General features: G+C 31.8%; 1 protein-coding gene across 1 annotated transcript; it reads left to right on the forward strand.

Annotated features, from left to right (window-relative positions):
- The first annotated feature begins 9,707 nt into the window (after positions 1 to 9,707).
- On the forward strand, positions 9,708 to 14,538 carry LOC134690774 (uncharacterized). Its single transcript, XM_063550821.1, has 4 exons — positions 9,708 to 9,726; positions 10,665 to 11,562; positions 13,028 to 13,330; positions 14,183 to 14,538. Exons 2-4 carry the CDS (start codon positions 10,666 to 10,668, stop codon positions 14,489 to 14,491), a joined length of 1,509 nt encoding a protein of 502 aa, XP_063406891.1. The 5' UTR covers positions 9,708 to 9,726; position 10,665; the 3' UTR covers positions 14,492 to 14,538.
- The last annotated feature ends 1,148 nt before the right edge of the window (positions 14,539 to 15,686 follow it).

Raw genomic sequence — 15,686 nt, forward strand, 5'->3', positions numbered from 1 at the left:
GTGTATTGACATTATTTTGAAGAAAACATTACTTCTATTGTTTGTTTATTGTTACTTGTATATATACGTTTGAGCTACATGAATTAATATGCACGTTAACAAATATAAAAAAAGAAGATGTGGTATGGTTGTCAATGGGACAACTCTCCACGAGAGAACAACATGACACATACATTTACATCTATAGATCACCGTACGGCCTTCAACAATGATCAAAGCCCATACCGCATAGTCAGCTATAATACATTTATTACGAATCGATATGGTATAACTGTGAATAATAATTAATTTTGTGGTATATATTGATTGGTGTTTCCGTATACAAATCGTCGGATTTTGATTAAACATATCATACACATAAGCCCATACCTACGGGGCGCCGAATGGGACTCTTGTGGTTTTGTACAAAATTCAATTCTGTCATAACAAAATCATTTTTGTCTTACAAAACTATGTGATACAGACTTGTTTTGTGAGAACTTCAATTTTGTGATGACAAAATTCATTTGTGTATACAAAATTCATTTTTGTAGACAAAATTCATATTTGTCATGACAAAAGTCAATTTTGTCTAAAAGGTATGCAAATGTTACCTGATATGGAAATTAAATCACAAAAGTCAATTGTGTGAGGTAAGATTCAATTTTGTGAGTCAAAATTGACTTTTGTGAGACAAAATTGACTTTTGTGAGACAAAATTGACTCTTGTGAGACAAAATTGACTTTTGTGAGACAAAATTGACTTTTGTGAGACAAAATTCAATTTTGTCAATTTTGTTGAGACAAAAGTCAATTTTGTTAATTTTGTTGAGACATTAGTCAATTTTGTCGAGACAAAAATCAATTTTGTCAATTTTGTTGAGACAAAAGTCAATTTTGTTAATTTTGTTGAGACAAAAGTCAATTTTGTTAATTTTGTTGAGACATAAGTCAATTTTGTTGAGACAAAAATCAATTTTGTCAATTTTGTTGAGACAAAAGTCAATTTTGTTAATTTTGTTGAGACAAAAGTCAATTTTGTTAATTTTGTTGAGACAAAAATCAATTTTGTGACGACAAAATTCATTTTTGTGACGACAAAATTGACGTTCGTGAGACAAAATTGACTTTCGTGAGACAAAAATCAATTTTGTTGAGACAAAATTCAATTTTGTCGATTTTGTTGAGACAAAATTCAACTTTGTCAATTTTGTTGAGACAAAAGTCAATTTTGTCTCACATTGGTCAATTTTGTCTCACAAAAGTCAATTTTGTTAATTTTGTTGATCACATTGGTCAATTTTGTCTTACAAAAAGTCAATTTTGTCTTACAAAAGTCAATTTTGTCCTTCAGAAGTCAATTTTGTCTTACAAAAGTCAATTTTGTCTTACAAAAGTCAATTTTGTCTTACAAAAGTCAATTTTGTCTTACAAAAGTCAATTTTGTCAATTTTGTTGAGACAAAAGTCAATTTTGTCAATTTTGTTGAGACAAAAGTCAATTTTGTCATTTTGTCTCACAAAAGTCAATTTTGTGTAACAAAAGTCGATTTTGTATGCAAAGTAGTTCACAGAAACCAAACTAAACTAATTTGAATACAAAACTGACTTTTGTCGCCGAATTTTCAAATTAGGTAACAAAGTCAAGTCTGTGTAACAAAAATGAATTTTGTCATCATGACAAAAGTGACTTTTGTCCGCTGATAACAAAATTTTAAATTTATAGTATGATACAAATTTTGTTAAACTGAACTCATTTTTGTTGAACAAAAGTCACTTTTGTCCGTACAAAATTGAGTTTTGAGTACAAAACCACAAGAGTCCCATTCGGCGCCCCGTAATACCGCATAGTCAGCTATAAAACGCCCTGAAATGAAAACTGTGAATCAATTCAAACAATTCAAACAAGAAAAGTAGCAACCGAATTTAAGTACAAAATAATGAACGACAAAAAAACATGTTACATAGCAACTAACGACAACCACTGAGTAACAGGCTACTGATGTTTGTCAGGCACATTCACACAGAAGGTTCACTATGCTTTTGGGCTAACAACCCTCACCTTATACTGGGACAGTGGTGCAATAGACCAATACAATAATCATACAAAACAATAAACAAACCATGCATATGATGAACAGAAATACACATCACTCACGTAATTACAGGCTTGGAACAGGCACATTTTATAGCTGACTATGCGGTATGGGCTTTGCTCATTGTTGAAGGCCGTACGGTGACCTATAGTTGCTAATGTCTGTGTCATTTTGGTCTTTTGTGGATAGTTGTCTCATTGGCAATCACACCACATCTTCTTTTTTACATATAAAGTAAGGGTTTTAACATATAAGCGGGTGTCCAAACCTGTCCCGGTATATTTCACTACTTGGTTAAGGTAAACTTTTTTTTGCATTTGTTGGCCTAAAGATTGGTTTGTGGATTACTACGGCTGGTTGGTTATACAATGAATTATAAAAATTTATCTAGACATAATTATGTTAACAGTTACGGTATAATTTAGGTCAATAACAATATTCGTGTTCTATGTTTTTGTCAACAGTCCCTAAATTTTAGCGCTATATATTTTCTAGGGAGTTTTAAACATACAATGCATGTTATATTCATATGCGTTCATAAAACGGAGTACAGAAAGTACATTTTTGTACATTTATGAATGGGACATGAATGATCGTTTTACGATGAACACAAAGATAACTAATATATATACACTGCGTTTTATAAATTTTTGCAAACAAATGAGGAAAGCTCGTGATGCTGTATATAAATACAAAAAAAAAAAATATTTTATTTATTTTTCACGGATTGATAACATGATTGAAAAGCTAGCATTAAAAAAACACAAAAAAAACGCTGAATTTCAAGGAAAACATTGGGGGTAGGCTTTTACCAGCAAACCCCAAAACAGCACCTCATGCGCTTAGACTTTGATACATTTGACTTAACTAACGTTATGAACCTCTAAGTTGATAATTATTCTCGTTCTGTCTCAATTTAATTCAAGTATAAATAAATATAATTGGAATTTCGTTTATAAAACGCATAATTTTATCACAATAAATCAATTTGAAAAGTTGATTTTATTTCAAAGTTTGAGTGGTTTTTGAACTTTCTGTTTTGAGATAGATCATTTTGTAACGTACACCTACAAAAGGAAAAAATATGGAATTACTGTTTTGACAATGCATGCATCATTGTTTACAATGCTTTATCCGTGTCTTGTGTGCGTGTGTGTGTGTGTGTGTTTTTTTTTTGGGGGGGGGGGGGGGGGTTAAACAGACACATGATTTGTTTATTTAAAAACATACTATATATATTTGCTCGATTATAAATGTGCAAAGTTCTTAAGAATTGGAAACAGAATGCGATGATGTTATGATAGATGCTCGGCATTCGTCAGGAATATTAGTGTCCATGCAGTCTAATAAAGAATGTATTCTAACACATAGACGAGAGTCCCAAAAATGGAAAAAAAATGATTCCGAAATATCTATAAACACGTCGGAAGAAGTTGAAAAGAAGGAGCCATATTTGAAAAGAAGAAAAATTTCTATTTGAAAAGCCATAACATCTCCACTATACTTATTGTTATGGATTTGACATTAGATTGGATAGAGTATTCAGCAAAGCAAGATATAAAAAGATAAAATATAATGCAGAATGCGAAAACTCTGGAAAAAGTATTCAAGTCATTTTCCTTATTGTGTCTATTATTGGAACAGTCTTTTAAGGATTACAAATAGTAAACATAATTTATCAATTTTATCAGGAATTGAGGTTGCCGCGGGCCAAAAATCTCAACAAAAGACTTATTTATGAATATTTGGACTTTTCTCCTCGTTGGTTATCGAAGTAATACATATTGCTTTTCGTGAGATTTTATGGTGTCTGCAAACCCGACTGTTCGATTAATATTTTCATACATGTAATTCTTATTGCATTAAACGTATAAGTTTCCGTTTTAGAATTATTTTTACCTGATTCTTTTCATAAGTCAGAAATGCTGCTCTGTGTACATCCAAAAGAGGTAATTTGTATAAAACAAAGGTATTTTATTTACTCTAATGACTGTCTGAATAATTTAGTTTACATATGCGTCATTAAAGAAATCCAAATAAATCTTAGAAGACATTTCCTATTCTTTTAGTCCCCTTTTTGTAATGCAAAAGTGAACGAAATCTGGTTCTTAAATATAGTTCAAGATAGACAACTTGATATGACCGTTATCTAAAACAAAAACGTTCGGATGCACGGAACTTACTTTTATTTATGACATCGCTATATTCGACTTACCGTCACATTGAAAGTTAACTAGCTAAGTCCAACACAACTAGATATTTACGAGAGTACTGGATATGTCACAAAGATTACTGTGCGGTGTTCCGTTTGCATAACATCCACAAAAAAGATTGGTATAATTGATAATTGAATTAAATAAAACTGAGTTTGGAAATGGGGAATGTGTCAAAGAGACAACAACCCGAACATAGAAAAAAACATCAGCAGAAGGTCACCAACAGGTCTTCAATGTAGCGAGAAACATACACCATTTTGTTTACCGTGGTATTTAACTGTCACCAATAATGTTTGATCAATTTTTTTTTCTTCTAATTGTTCTTTTTATCTTTCCGTAATTTTGAAAGTTGTTTTTTTTAGTTAGTTTTCGTTCCAAAATATCATTATTAGCTGTCCCGTCTAGAATATTTCCAGTATGATGATAAATCTGACCGCTAGAAAGAAATCAGAATTACTTAAATATAGGTCCGACTTTCAAAATGAACACCATGTGTACCATTCAGAACTTCTTCTGCCGATGGAACTTTCATTGTAAGAGAAGGATTTTCACCTACAATCCACGTAGAACATGTATAATAATTTGGAATCAGTGACCCTTTAATTTTAAATGTAAACACATCAAGCAAAATTAGATACGAACATGATAGTTCCCAAAAAGTCCTTAATCGAATATATAACTAGATTTGTCATTGCTAGAAATAACGGATGGCACTCCTCTCCATGGACAGGCGAGCGGCAGTCATTTTGTAAACTCAAAGAGAGCATCTACACTTGCATATTATCCTTAAGTTTAGACATTTTGGTGTTTCCAAGGTTATGGGTCCTTTAATTGAAAATATAAAAAATATAGAATAGTCATTATGTCCCTTTTCAACATTCAGTATGTCACACAACATAAAGATTTGTCCTTGTATAAAACACAAACGATTGATTATTTCAAATAAAACATGAACGTGTATTGATTCTCTTTACAGTGTAAAGATTATTAAAATTAAAAACCAATTGTTCAGAGAACAATTGAAGGTCTTTCCACTAGTAAAGATCTATTTTGATATTGATATAGGAAAAATCAGTTAATAAGGTTAGTTCCTGTGGCTTTATGATGTATTTATATGAATTTAAAGCAACGGTCAAAATCTAGAACGTCCTATTAACCTATGACCTTGACCTCAATTTCAAGGTCATAAACCAAGGACCTCAAATCAAAAGACTATAGGTCTTATTTATAGTTGGTTAATGAGTTATTTCACCATACGCATATTTTTAAATACAAGAGGGGAGAAAACACCCTTTTACGTTCAACGTACCCTTGCAATCAAAATTTACGTGTAATGACATGTCGCAACAAACAATTTAGTTAAAATAATTTGTCGTTATCTTATACAGTTTCTGGAAATAAGAGAGAATAAGTCAAATTCAAAAAATTAAAATATGACCTTGACCTTTGACCTTGACCTAATTCTCATTTTTATGGACCAAGGACCTCAAATCAAAAGTTCCTAGGTATCTAGCACTTATGGTTTACAAGATAGAAATGCATATCACTTATATCAAATGCATAAGGGGAAATAACTCTCATATGGAGCGTTCATGTCGCTTCGGTCAAAATAGGACAATTCATGCGAAGGATATAACAAGCAATTCTGTAAAATAAATTTGTCGTAATCTTTTACGGTTGCGAAGAGTTGTGCTAACAAGGAAAACAGTGTTTGGGGAGATAACTCCTACAAAGAAAAGTATTCGGTTACGCAGGGTAAATTTCAAAAGCGCATAAACTGTAAAATATCATATACAAAATATCTAAGCGACATGTTGCGAAACAAATATTTATCGCAAGAACCAAAATAGGCGGAAGAAAAAAAAATAAATTAAAAACCAATTGTTCAAAGAACAATGGATGGTCTTTCCGCCAATAAGTATCTATTTTGATATGAAAATATTAAAATTCAGTTGAAAATGTCAGTTCCTATGGCTTAATGATGTATAAATATGAATTTCAAGCAAAGGTCAAAATCTAGAACGTCCAATTAATGTATGACCTTGACCTCAATTTTAAGGTCATAAACCAAGGATTCCATATCAAAAGACCCTAGGTCTGTATTATGTATGGTTCATGAGTAAAATCCCTTTACGCATAATTCTAAATATAAAAGGGGCAAAAACTCCCATTTATTGTCTACACACCCTTCCAATCAAATTTTTTAAGTTACGACATGTCGCAACTACAATTTAGTAAAAATTAATTTGTCGAAATCTTATAAAGTTAATGAAAAAGAGTGAAAATAAGCCAAAATCAAAATTTTGAATTTGACCTTGACCTTTGACCTTGACCTTATTTTCATTTTTTTGGACCAAGGACCTCAAATCAAAAGATCCTAGGTCTCTAGCACTAATGGTTTACAAGATAGAAATGCATATCACTTATAACAAATGCATAAGGGGAAATAACTCTCATATGGAGCGTTCATATCGCTTCGGTCAAAATAGGACAAATCATGCGAAGGATATAACAAGCAATTTTGTAAAATAAATTTGTCATAATATTATACGGTTGCGAAGGAGTTGCGCTAACAAGGAAAACAGTGTTTGGGGAGATAACTCCTACAAAGAAAAGTATTCGTTTACGCAGGGTAAATTTCAAAAGCGCATAAACTGTTCGATATCATATACCAAATATCTAAGCGACATATTGCGAAACAAATGTTTATCGCAAGAAAAAAATTAGGCGGAAGAAAAAAAAAAATAATCAGAAGAAAAACAATAGGTCTTTCCACAGAAAAGTGGAAAGACCTAATTAAAAACCAATTGTTCAGAGAACAATTGAAGGTCTTTCCATCAAAACAATGTATTTTGATATGAAAAGTTGTGAAACTAAGTTTAAAATGTCATTTCAATAGTCAAATGATAGCTCCTAGTAAGCTGATTCCAAAAATATATTGTTTCCATACATTTTTTTTAAATAAAGGAGATAATTTGTTACTTCCTGTTTGAAAATGTTACTTCCGATTATATTTGAATATTTACTTGACACTAATTCCAAAAATATCTTGTTCTATATACTTTTATATTAATAAAGTACAAAAAAATAGCTACTTCCGGTTTACAAAAGGTCACTTCCGGTTGTTTTTTTCAAGGTTAAATGGTTTGATACCTTTTTTTAAAAGTTGTATATCTTTATCATGTATACATATAGAATAAAAACAAAGGTCAAAATCTAGAACGTCAAATTAAGCTATGACCTTGAGATCAATTTCAAGGTCATAAACCAAGGACCTCAAATCAAAAGACCATAGGTCTTAATTATATTTAGTTAATGAGTTATATCACCAAACGCATATTTTTAAATACAAGAGGGGAGAAAACTCCCTTTTACATTCAACGTACGTTTGCAATCAAAATTTACATCTTACGACATGTCGCAACTAACAATTTAGTAAAAATAATTTGTTAATATCTTATGCAGTCTTTGGATATAAGTAAAAATAAGCCAAATTCAAATATTAGAATATGACCTTGACCTTTGACCTTTACCTAATTTCCATTTTTTGGGACCAAGGACCTCAAATCAAAAGATCCTAGGTCTCTATCACTTATGATTTATAAGATAGAAATTCATATCACTTATATCAGATGCATAAGGGGAAATAACTCTCATATGGAGCGGTCATATCGCTCCGGTCAAAATAGGACAAATCATGCCAAGGATATAACGAACAATTTTGTAAATTTTGTAAAATAAATTTATCATAATCTTTCACGGTTGCGAAGGAGATGCACAGAAAATCACAGAAAAGTGGAAAGACCTAATAATCAGAAGAAAAACAATAGGTCTTTCCACAGAAAAGTGGAAAGACCTAAAAATATGAAATTGGCTATTCCAGCATTAATTGTACAGCTGATGTACGTGGTCTTTGAACAATTCGTGATGAGTCAAGTATATAATATTGTTTACCATGTTTACTGCGTTTTATTTTAACCGTGAAATTTTAAACACCGATATTATCATGATTATGTACACACAACAGGGAAGTATTTACTCATGCGTGTGTTTAAAAATATATCCGGACATTTTAGTTGACACACTTTATGCAAGTAAGTTTCGAATCTAATATATTTATTTCTTACGAATTAAGTTGACTGTTCCTTAAAAAAATGAACACTTAGTGTATGTTATAAACTTATCATGACTTTACAAAAAAGTCATAATATAATGAATGTGTGGCTGTGTGCTGAAAACAAAAATGAGAATATGATGACCTTATAACAAGTATAATGTTACAAAATTTATTGTTTACTGTATGCAGGGACGTATATATTTTAAGTCCTTGCTGTATGTGTGTAAATGTATTTCATAGAGTATACTTTTAAATGTCTCATTTATCTATTTGTACTATATTTTCAAACACATACATTTTTGTAAATACAACAAACGTCATGGAAACAGTAATCCACCATCTACTACGTTCCTATTTATGAAAATCAATGTTGACATGCATTCTTGTAGAAAAATATTCATTCACACCATGCATGTCTTGGACAAGATTATTATTACAGCTCGTACAAGGCAATATTATGCATATTAAAAAACATCCCATGTGTGCCTATGGAATAGAAAATATTGTCACTTGGATCTAATCCTTCTTCCGATTGATCGTAAATAACTTGCCGAAATGGGGTGTCCGATTGACTTGGTGGGATGTAAAAGTACCCAGCCACGTCCGGTCAGAACGTTGTCCTTACCATGTATGAAATATTTGCCACTGGACGTTAAGAAACCAACAAACAATCCGGTCAGCATGGGACTATAAATCCGATGCCTCGTGAAGAGAACGTTCAGAAACTTTGCTAAAAGCCATTTAGGGGTCCTACGCCGTTACGACCTGTTCCAAGCCAATTTTTTTTTATAGTATCCAATATACTCTTTAGTTGCGATGGCAGTCCAACATTGTAACGATCTTCATCTCGAAAAGCCTCTATTAATGGACATACTATTTGTTCTCGTAACTAAACATGCATGTAATATTTGCCACTGAACATTAAGCTATCAAGAACCAATCTGTTTGAGAATCCGTTATTAAGCTATTGTTTCGCTGTTCAAGCCAAAAAAATAGATCTTTAAAATTTTCAAATGTCTCCTGATTAATTAAACAGGATTCTTTTGGAAATGTCCATTGATCTCCGTTGGACAAAGCTGTTGATATCTTATACTTCCCTCTTGCCAACCTTAAATGGGATTGTTGATTTTATTATGAAAACCAGCAGGAACGGTTTAAAGAAAAGATACCAGCCGGAATGAATGTGTACATGTAATGTATTGTGAATCAGATGTATAACGCTATCTGCACCTAGTAAGCAACACCACAGGTGCCACATGTGGAGCAGGATCTGCTTACTTTTCCGGAACACCTGAGATCACCCCCAGTTTTTTGGTGGGGTTCGTATTGCTTAATCTAAAGTTTTCTATGCCTTTGTCTTCTGTACTATTATTTGTCTGTTTATCTTTTTATTTTTAGCCATGGCATTGTCAGTTTATTTTCAATCTATGTGTTTGACTGTTTCCTCTGGTACATTTGTCCTTCTCTTGTATGTCATTAAACATTCCATACGCTCTTTTAGGGCTCATTATATTGCTTAAAAACTTATATTCCTATCTAGCATAACCTTATTTGCTAGTGACAGGTGATATCAATTGTATTTTTTTATTCTTCAGGATTATCAACTTTGCAGAACTTGAAATATTTTCCACTGTACGTTATCGAAGCATCAATAAGTTAATTAATCATAAAATTATCACCCATTTCGCCGTGGTTCACACGTTCTTTACTTTTCTAAAAGACATGAAGTATTTATCTAACATATATTGGATATTTATGTTGATGGTAAACGGTCGAATACTGACCTTTGCCGCATAAAAATCTGATTGTTTAGATTGACAAAATGTGTTATTGTGAGACATGTAATAGTTTATCAAGTTATAATCCTGAACGTGGAGGTGATTTGTAACTTTATGTTGTGTTGAGTTTATTTGTTTCCCTATATTTCAAGGTAAATTTATGTATGGTTTTAATATTTATCGTCATAAAAATCAACATTTTGGAAGGTTATTTAAATGTATCGGAGGTTAAACACTAATTTGAAAACAAACCCTGTCTTCTAGATCTATTATTTGTTAGATAAAAGGAATACACGAATACATTATATTTCTAGGTATTGTAAATGATTTAACATAATACACACACTGAAACTATTAAGAGGGAAGGAAATATTTTTGAGTTAGATAAAATTTTATCTGATAATACTTATAATATAAATGTAAACACTGATTAAAAGAAGTGCATTTAATTCTTTGTTGTCTGCTTTGATTATTTCTAGAATGCCTAATGAAAAATTGTGTGCTGGATGTTTACGCGATAATGAAGAAAATATAGCAGAAACATGGTGCAGTAATTGTTCAGAACTAGTGTGCAAGTTTTGTGCTAAGGTACATCGGCGATTTGACCCTCCGCATGAAATAGTGCAAATAAATAATTTAAGTGAGAACAATTTTTCACTTATCGAAACTTCAAAGTACTGTGGAACTCATAGTGAACAAAAATCGGTTCTGTTTTGTTCCCAGCATGACCAATCTATATGCGACTTGTGTCTTTTTGACGATCATTCTAACTGTAAATCAATTATTCCGATTGAACGAGCAGCAAAAGGGTCGAAGGAAGGTACGGCAGCAGACGATTTAGAAAAACGTTTAAAAGAAATAGGAACAGTGGCAAGGACTTCGCTGAAAGAAGTCAAGACAAATGTTGATTCTCTCGTTAAGCAAAAGAGCGATATTCTACAAATGGTATCGTCTGTTAGAAAAGAAATTGAAAATCGTCTTGACAAACTGGAACAAGATATAACAAAGGAAATAGAGAAACAGTACAACACGTGCCAACAACGGGTTATGGAACAGAAATTAGTCATGGAGAGACAAGAACAAGAACTTATGGACAGAAACGCCGATATAAACTCGTTAAAACTGTGTACAAATGACATTCAGTTTTTTCAAACAATTAAGACATTAGACGTCAGTACGCATCAATACGAAACAGAGATGACCACTAGGATAACACGAATAAGTTTAGAATATGAATCGAATGAAGAGATATCAAAACTTATTGCTGCCCTAAAATCGTTTGGAAATGTTCGTATATCGGAAACCGATTTGGAACTGGACCACATTCCAGATAAAATGCATCAAAGTCAAGTTCAAGTAAAACACTCAACAACTACAGTACGTAAGCATTAATATGATATATTAATTAAATATTAAATAAGATATAGAATGATTTCCAATGAGACAACTCTCCATCAGAGAATGAATTATGTACTAAGTATTTGTTATTAAATTCACAAATTGTTTTCATGTTTTAAGATGAATGGGGGTATTTAATTCGAAACTTTCATGCTAGAATGTTGATATTTTTTCTTTTTATGGTACATCGAAAAAGGCACAAATTAAACCAACTAAATCAATACAACAGCAATATTTTTTACAATTTGACACCCGCCCTTCCCCTAAAAATATCAAAATGGGTATTAATGATCTTTTCAACCTCAATCTGAGAGGTATGTTTCGTTCTTTTCCCGGAAAAATGGGACACAATTTAGTTGTCTCATTGTTATGTGACTGTTATGTTTATGACCTTTTTGTCGTCTGTTTACGCATGCACGGATTTTGAAAAGTTTGGTTTGAGTGTTCATGATTAAGGAAAATTAAAAATAGAATCGCTTCGAATTCAGTAAATCATCAACTCGTACGAGCTAATACAATTGATCGTACTATAGATCGGATGCATCAAGTTTTTGTAAATAGTTATCTATACATTTACCTCATTTCAATGTATTGTTTGCAACGAATTTATCATCAATATATTCATGTCTATATACTTAGATACTTATTGGTCAAAAATCTATTTGGACAATGGTAATATGGCATACATTTTGTACCTGTGAGAAAATCAGTTTGAAATTTGTATCTGTTTAATTATGTGTTTTTTACCCTGCTCATTTTGTTTTGTTCTTATGTAAAAACAGACACATTTTACAAACTTCAATCGATATATTTCAATTGCTGTATTTCATAAAAAAAATATTTTCATGACTGATTACCGGTATTTATGTGATCTTGATGGACTAGTTATGGGGCCCGCCAAGGCACGATTCGGATGCAGGATCCCTGCTTTAGTGAATGCCCATTGGTGGCCATAGGTGGCCTGTTTTATGCTCTCTGGTCGGGTTATTGTCTTTTTGACACATTCCCAATTTCCATTTTCAATTTTAATCTGTGTAAGGATGATATACAAGGCTAGATTATAAAGTTTTTCATTGCTTTGTATTGACTTATATTAGTTAGTTTTTTTTTTAATTCAGACACTCAATGAACATGCAACACTCACAATTGCGGCTGTCATTTACTTCTTGGTCCTGAATATGTATGAAGTACTTGCCACTGGACGTAAATTATATTTTTTCCCCAATATTTCACATTCTTATTCTATTACGAAAATGATGTAAAAATCATGATAATTCAGATTAAGCACTTACAATACTTGTCATTGGAAATTACCACTTTTGTCTCGTTCAATACAGTAGTTGTAGTAATAGAAGTAAGTACTCACTCACTCATCAGCCTTATGCACAAACATAAAAAATATGTATTTTAATACATTCTGTTCGACTTATTTCCTTCAAAACAGAAAAGTAATGGACAAAATGGTCATTGGTCGGGATTTTATAAACAACATAACAGACAACATCAATTTGAGTTAGACATTGCATTCTTGGAAGGAAATGTGACCGGTGAGGGAATCGATACGATTGGACAATTTACCATTGCTGGTACCTGGGATGTTTCTAGTAGAAGTATACAGTTTAGGAAACAGTACAAAGGCGCACATTGTGTTGATTACAGTGGTCAGCTATCAACGGATGGTTGTAAGATGGACGGACAATATAATATTGGTGGTTCTACAGACAAATTCACGATGTCATTTGTTCCAGTAGGTATTTGAAAACTGTTTGGTGAAATACAAATTTTTTTTAATTTTTTTTAAAAACTATATGGTGACAGACTAAACGTATTTTGTTTTGTCGAGCCTGCGACATTTATATCGTGATTTAGCGAGACGTAGCTATCATTTGTTAAATAATGCAATATGAAACTGCATAGTTAAATACCAAAAGTTTTTTGTTGAGCCTGCGACGTTTATACCTCGGAAGCGAGACATAGCTATCATAGGTTCCATAATGCAATTTATATGGTGAAAACCAAAAGTTTTTTTGTCTAGCCTGCGACATTTATATCGCAGTATCGTTTAGTGTCGTTTTCGTAGAATGAAAAATATGACGCCTTTAAAGTAGTTTTATATTCTGAATGTGATAGAAAATGAGATTACACGTTTGTGTTTATTGTCATGATAGATTACGTATTTTGCCACTCTGTTCTGCATAATAATAAGATTTTCGAAAGACTGTTATAAATTGAAAGTATATCCATAAATTAAAAGTGAACACAAATGAAGGGTTCGTGTTCTTGTTTTCTAGATATACTGTAAACCATAACAAATACGTCGAATACTAATAAATCTAGATTTTTCATACAATGTATATTTGACATTGAAACCTTTTTTTCACAAACTATGAAAATATGACAAGGATTACATAACATTTTCAATTTTTTCTGTTGATAAACAATATTAATAAAATATGAGAAGAAAAGTAAGGATAAATGGGCACATTTTTTGTTGGCACTACATAGATAAAACAATAATATTTTGAATATTTGACAAACAGTAAAAAGAAGACTAGTAAACATTGTTAAAACTGGGTTTGGTTTTTTATTTCTTTTTTAGGCACACCATGCAGTCTCTGAGCATTGGACTGGGTTTTACAATCAAAATGATAATCGTCATGCTTTCGAGCTGGACATTGCATTTAAAGGCGACAAAGTCAGTGGAAAAGGAGATGATGAAATAGGAAAATTTAGTATTAACGGTGATTGGATATCTTCTTCTGGTAAAATACAATTCTGTAAGCAGTACCACGGTGCACATAGTGTGGATTACAGCGGTCAGCTATCTTCTGACGGTCGCAGCATGAAAGGAAAGTATAACGTCTGTGGTTTTTCAGACAGTTTTACTATGACCGTTGTATCACTTTGATAGGATATTGTCTTACACTTTATATTGTAATAAAATTTCTATTATCACATTTGTTGGACTTGAGGGCATACGATACAGTTACAGGGGAGGTAATGACGTTTCTTACGTAAAATGTTATTTTCGCGACGTCAAACAGTTAGATATCGGGAAAAGATGCATTTTTTGACAGATTTTTATCATTCAAACTGATTTTATTTGAAAACGAGTTCATGGACTCCTATTTTTTAAAGCGGCATTTTGTTTCATTTTGCATGGAGATTATGTGACCCAAATTTGATAAAACTGTAAATAGAGGATTTTTTTTAATTTTAATAAACATGCAGTAAAAAATGACGTTTTTTCCTCAATTCATGAACATTTGATAAATATGAGTTCTTTCTGAATAAAAAAATGCATATTCTTTTAGGATATTTATAAAATACAGAAATGACAGATTATTTAACAAAAAACAATTTGTGTTTATCTTTTATAAAAAATAAGTTATGTCTTTCTTTCAAAAAAGAAATTACGGCCACAAATCTGAATTTTGAGCAAATATACAAAATTTCGACCTCATTTTACTCAAAAAGTAGTACATGAAGGTATATTATTATATATATTTGATTTAATCAGGTAAAAAATAGCCTATATGCAAATTTATATGAACTTGTAAATACAGGATCAAAACTGTATCGTATGCCCTTAACATTGAATTTACATATTTCTGTTAAATGGATCCGATTGTTAACCAAATATTTCAAATGTTTACATGATACACATATTTAATATAAAAAAGAAGATGTGGTATGATTGCCAATGAGACAACTATCCACTATCCACAAAAGACCAAAATGACACAAACATTAATAATTATAGGTCACCGTACGGCCTTCAACAATGAGCAAAGCCCATTCCGCGTATAGTCGGCTATAACAGGCCCCGATAGGACAATGTAAAACAATTCAAAGGAGAAAACTAACAGCCTTATTTATTTTAAAAAAATTAACGAAAAACAAATATGTAACACATAAACAAACGACAACCACTGAATTACAGGCTCATGGCTGCTTTACAGTACCTGTGTCACTTTCAAATACAGATATATATATGAATACAATGTGTCTCGGCACTATATTATAAGTTTAATGATTCTCTCCGAGCACTTCCACCTTTCAACCAATAGAAACTGACCACGAAATATCAGGATAGTTCTGTA

This window comes from Mytilus trossulus, chromosome 11, assembly GCF_036588685.1.
Source record: "Mytilus trossulus isolate FHL-02 chromosome 11, PNRI_Mtr1.1.1.hap1, whole genome shotgun sequence".
Classification (NCBI taxonomy): domain Eukaryota; kingdom Metazoa; phylum Mollusca; class Bivalvia; order Mytilida; family Mytilidae; genus Mytilus; species Mytilus trossulus.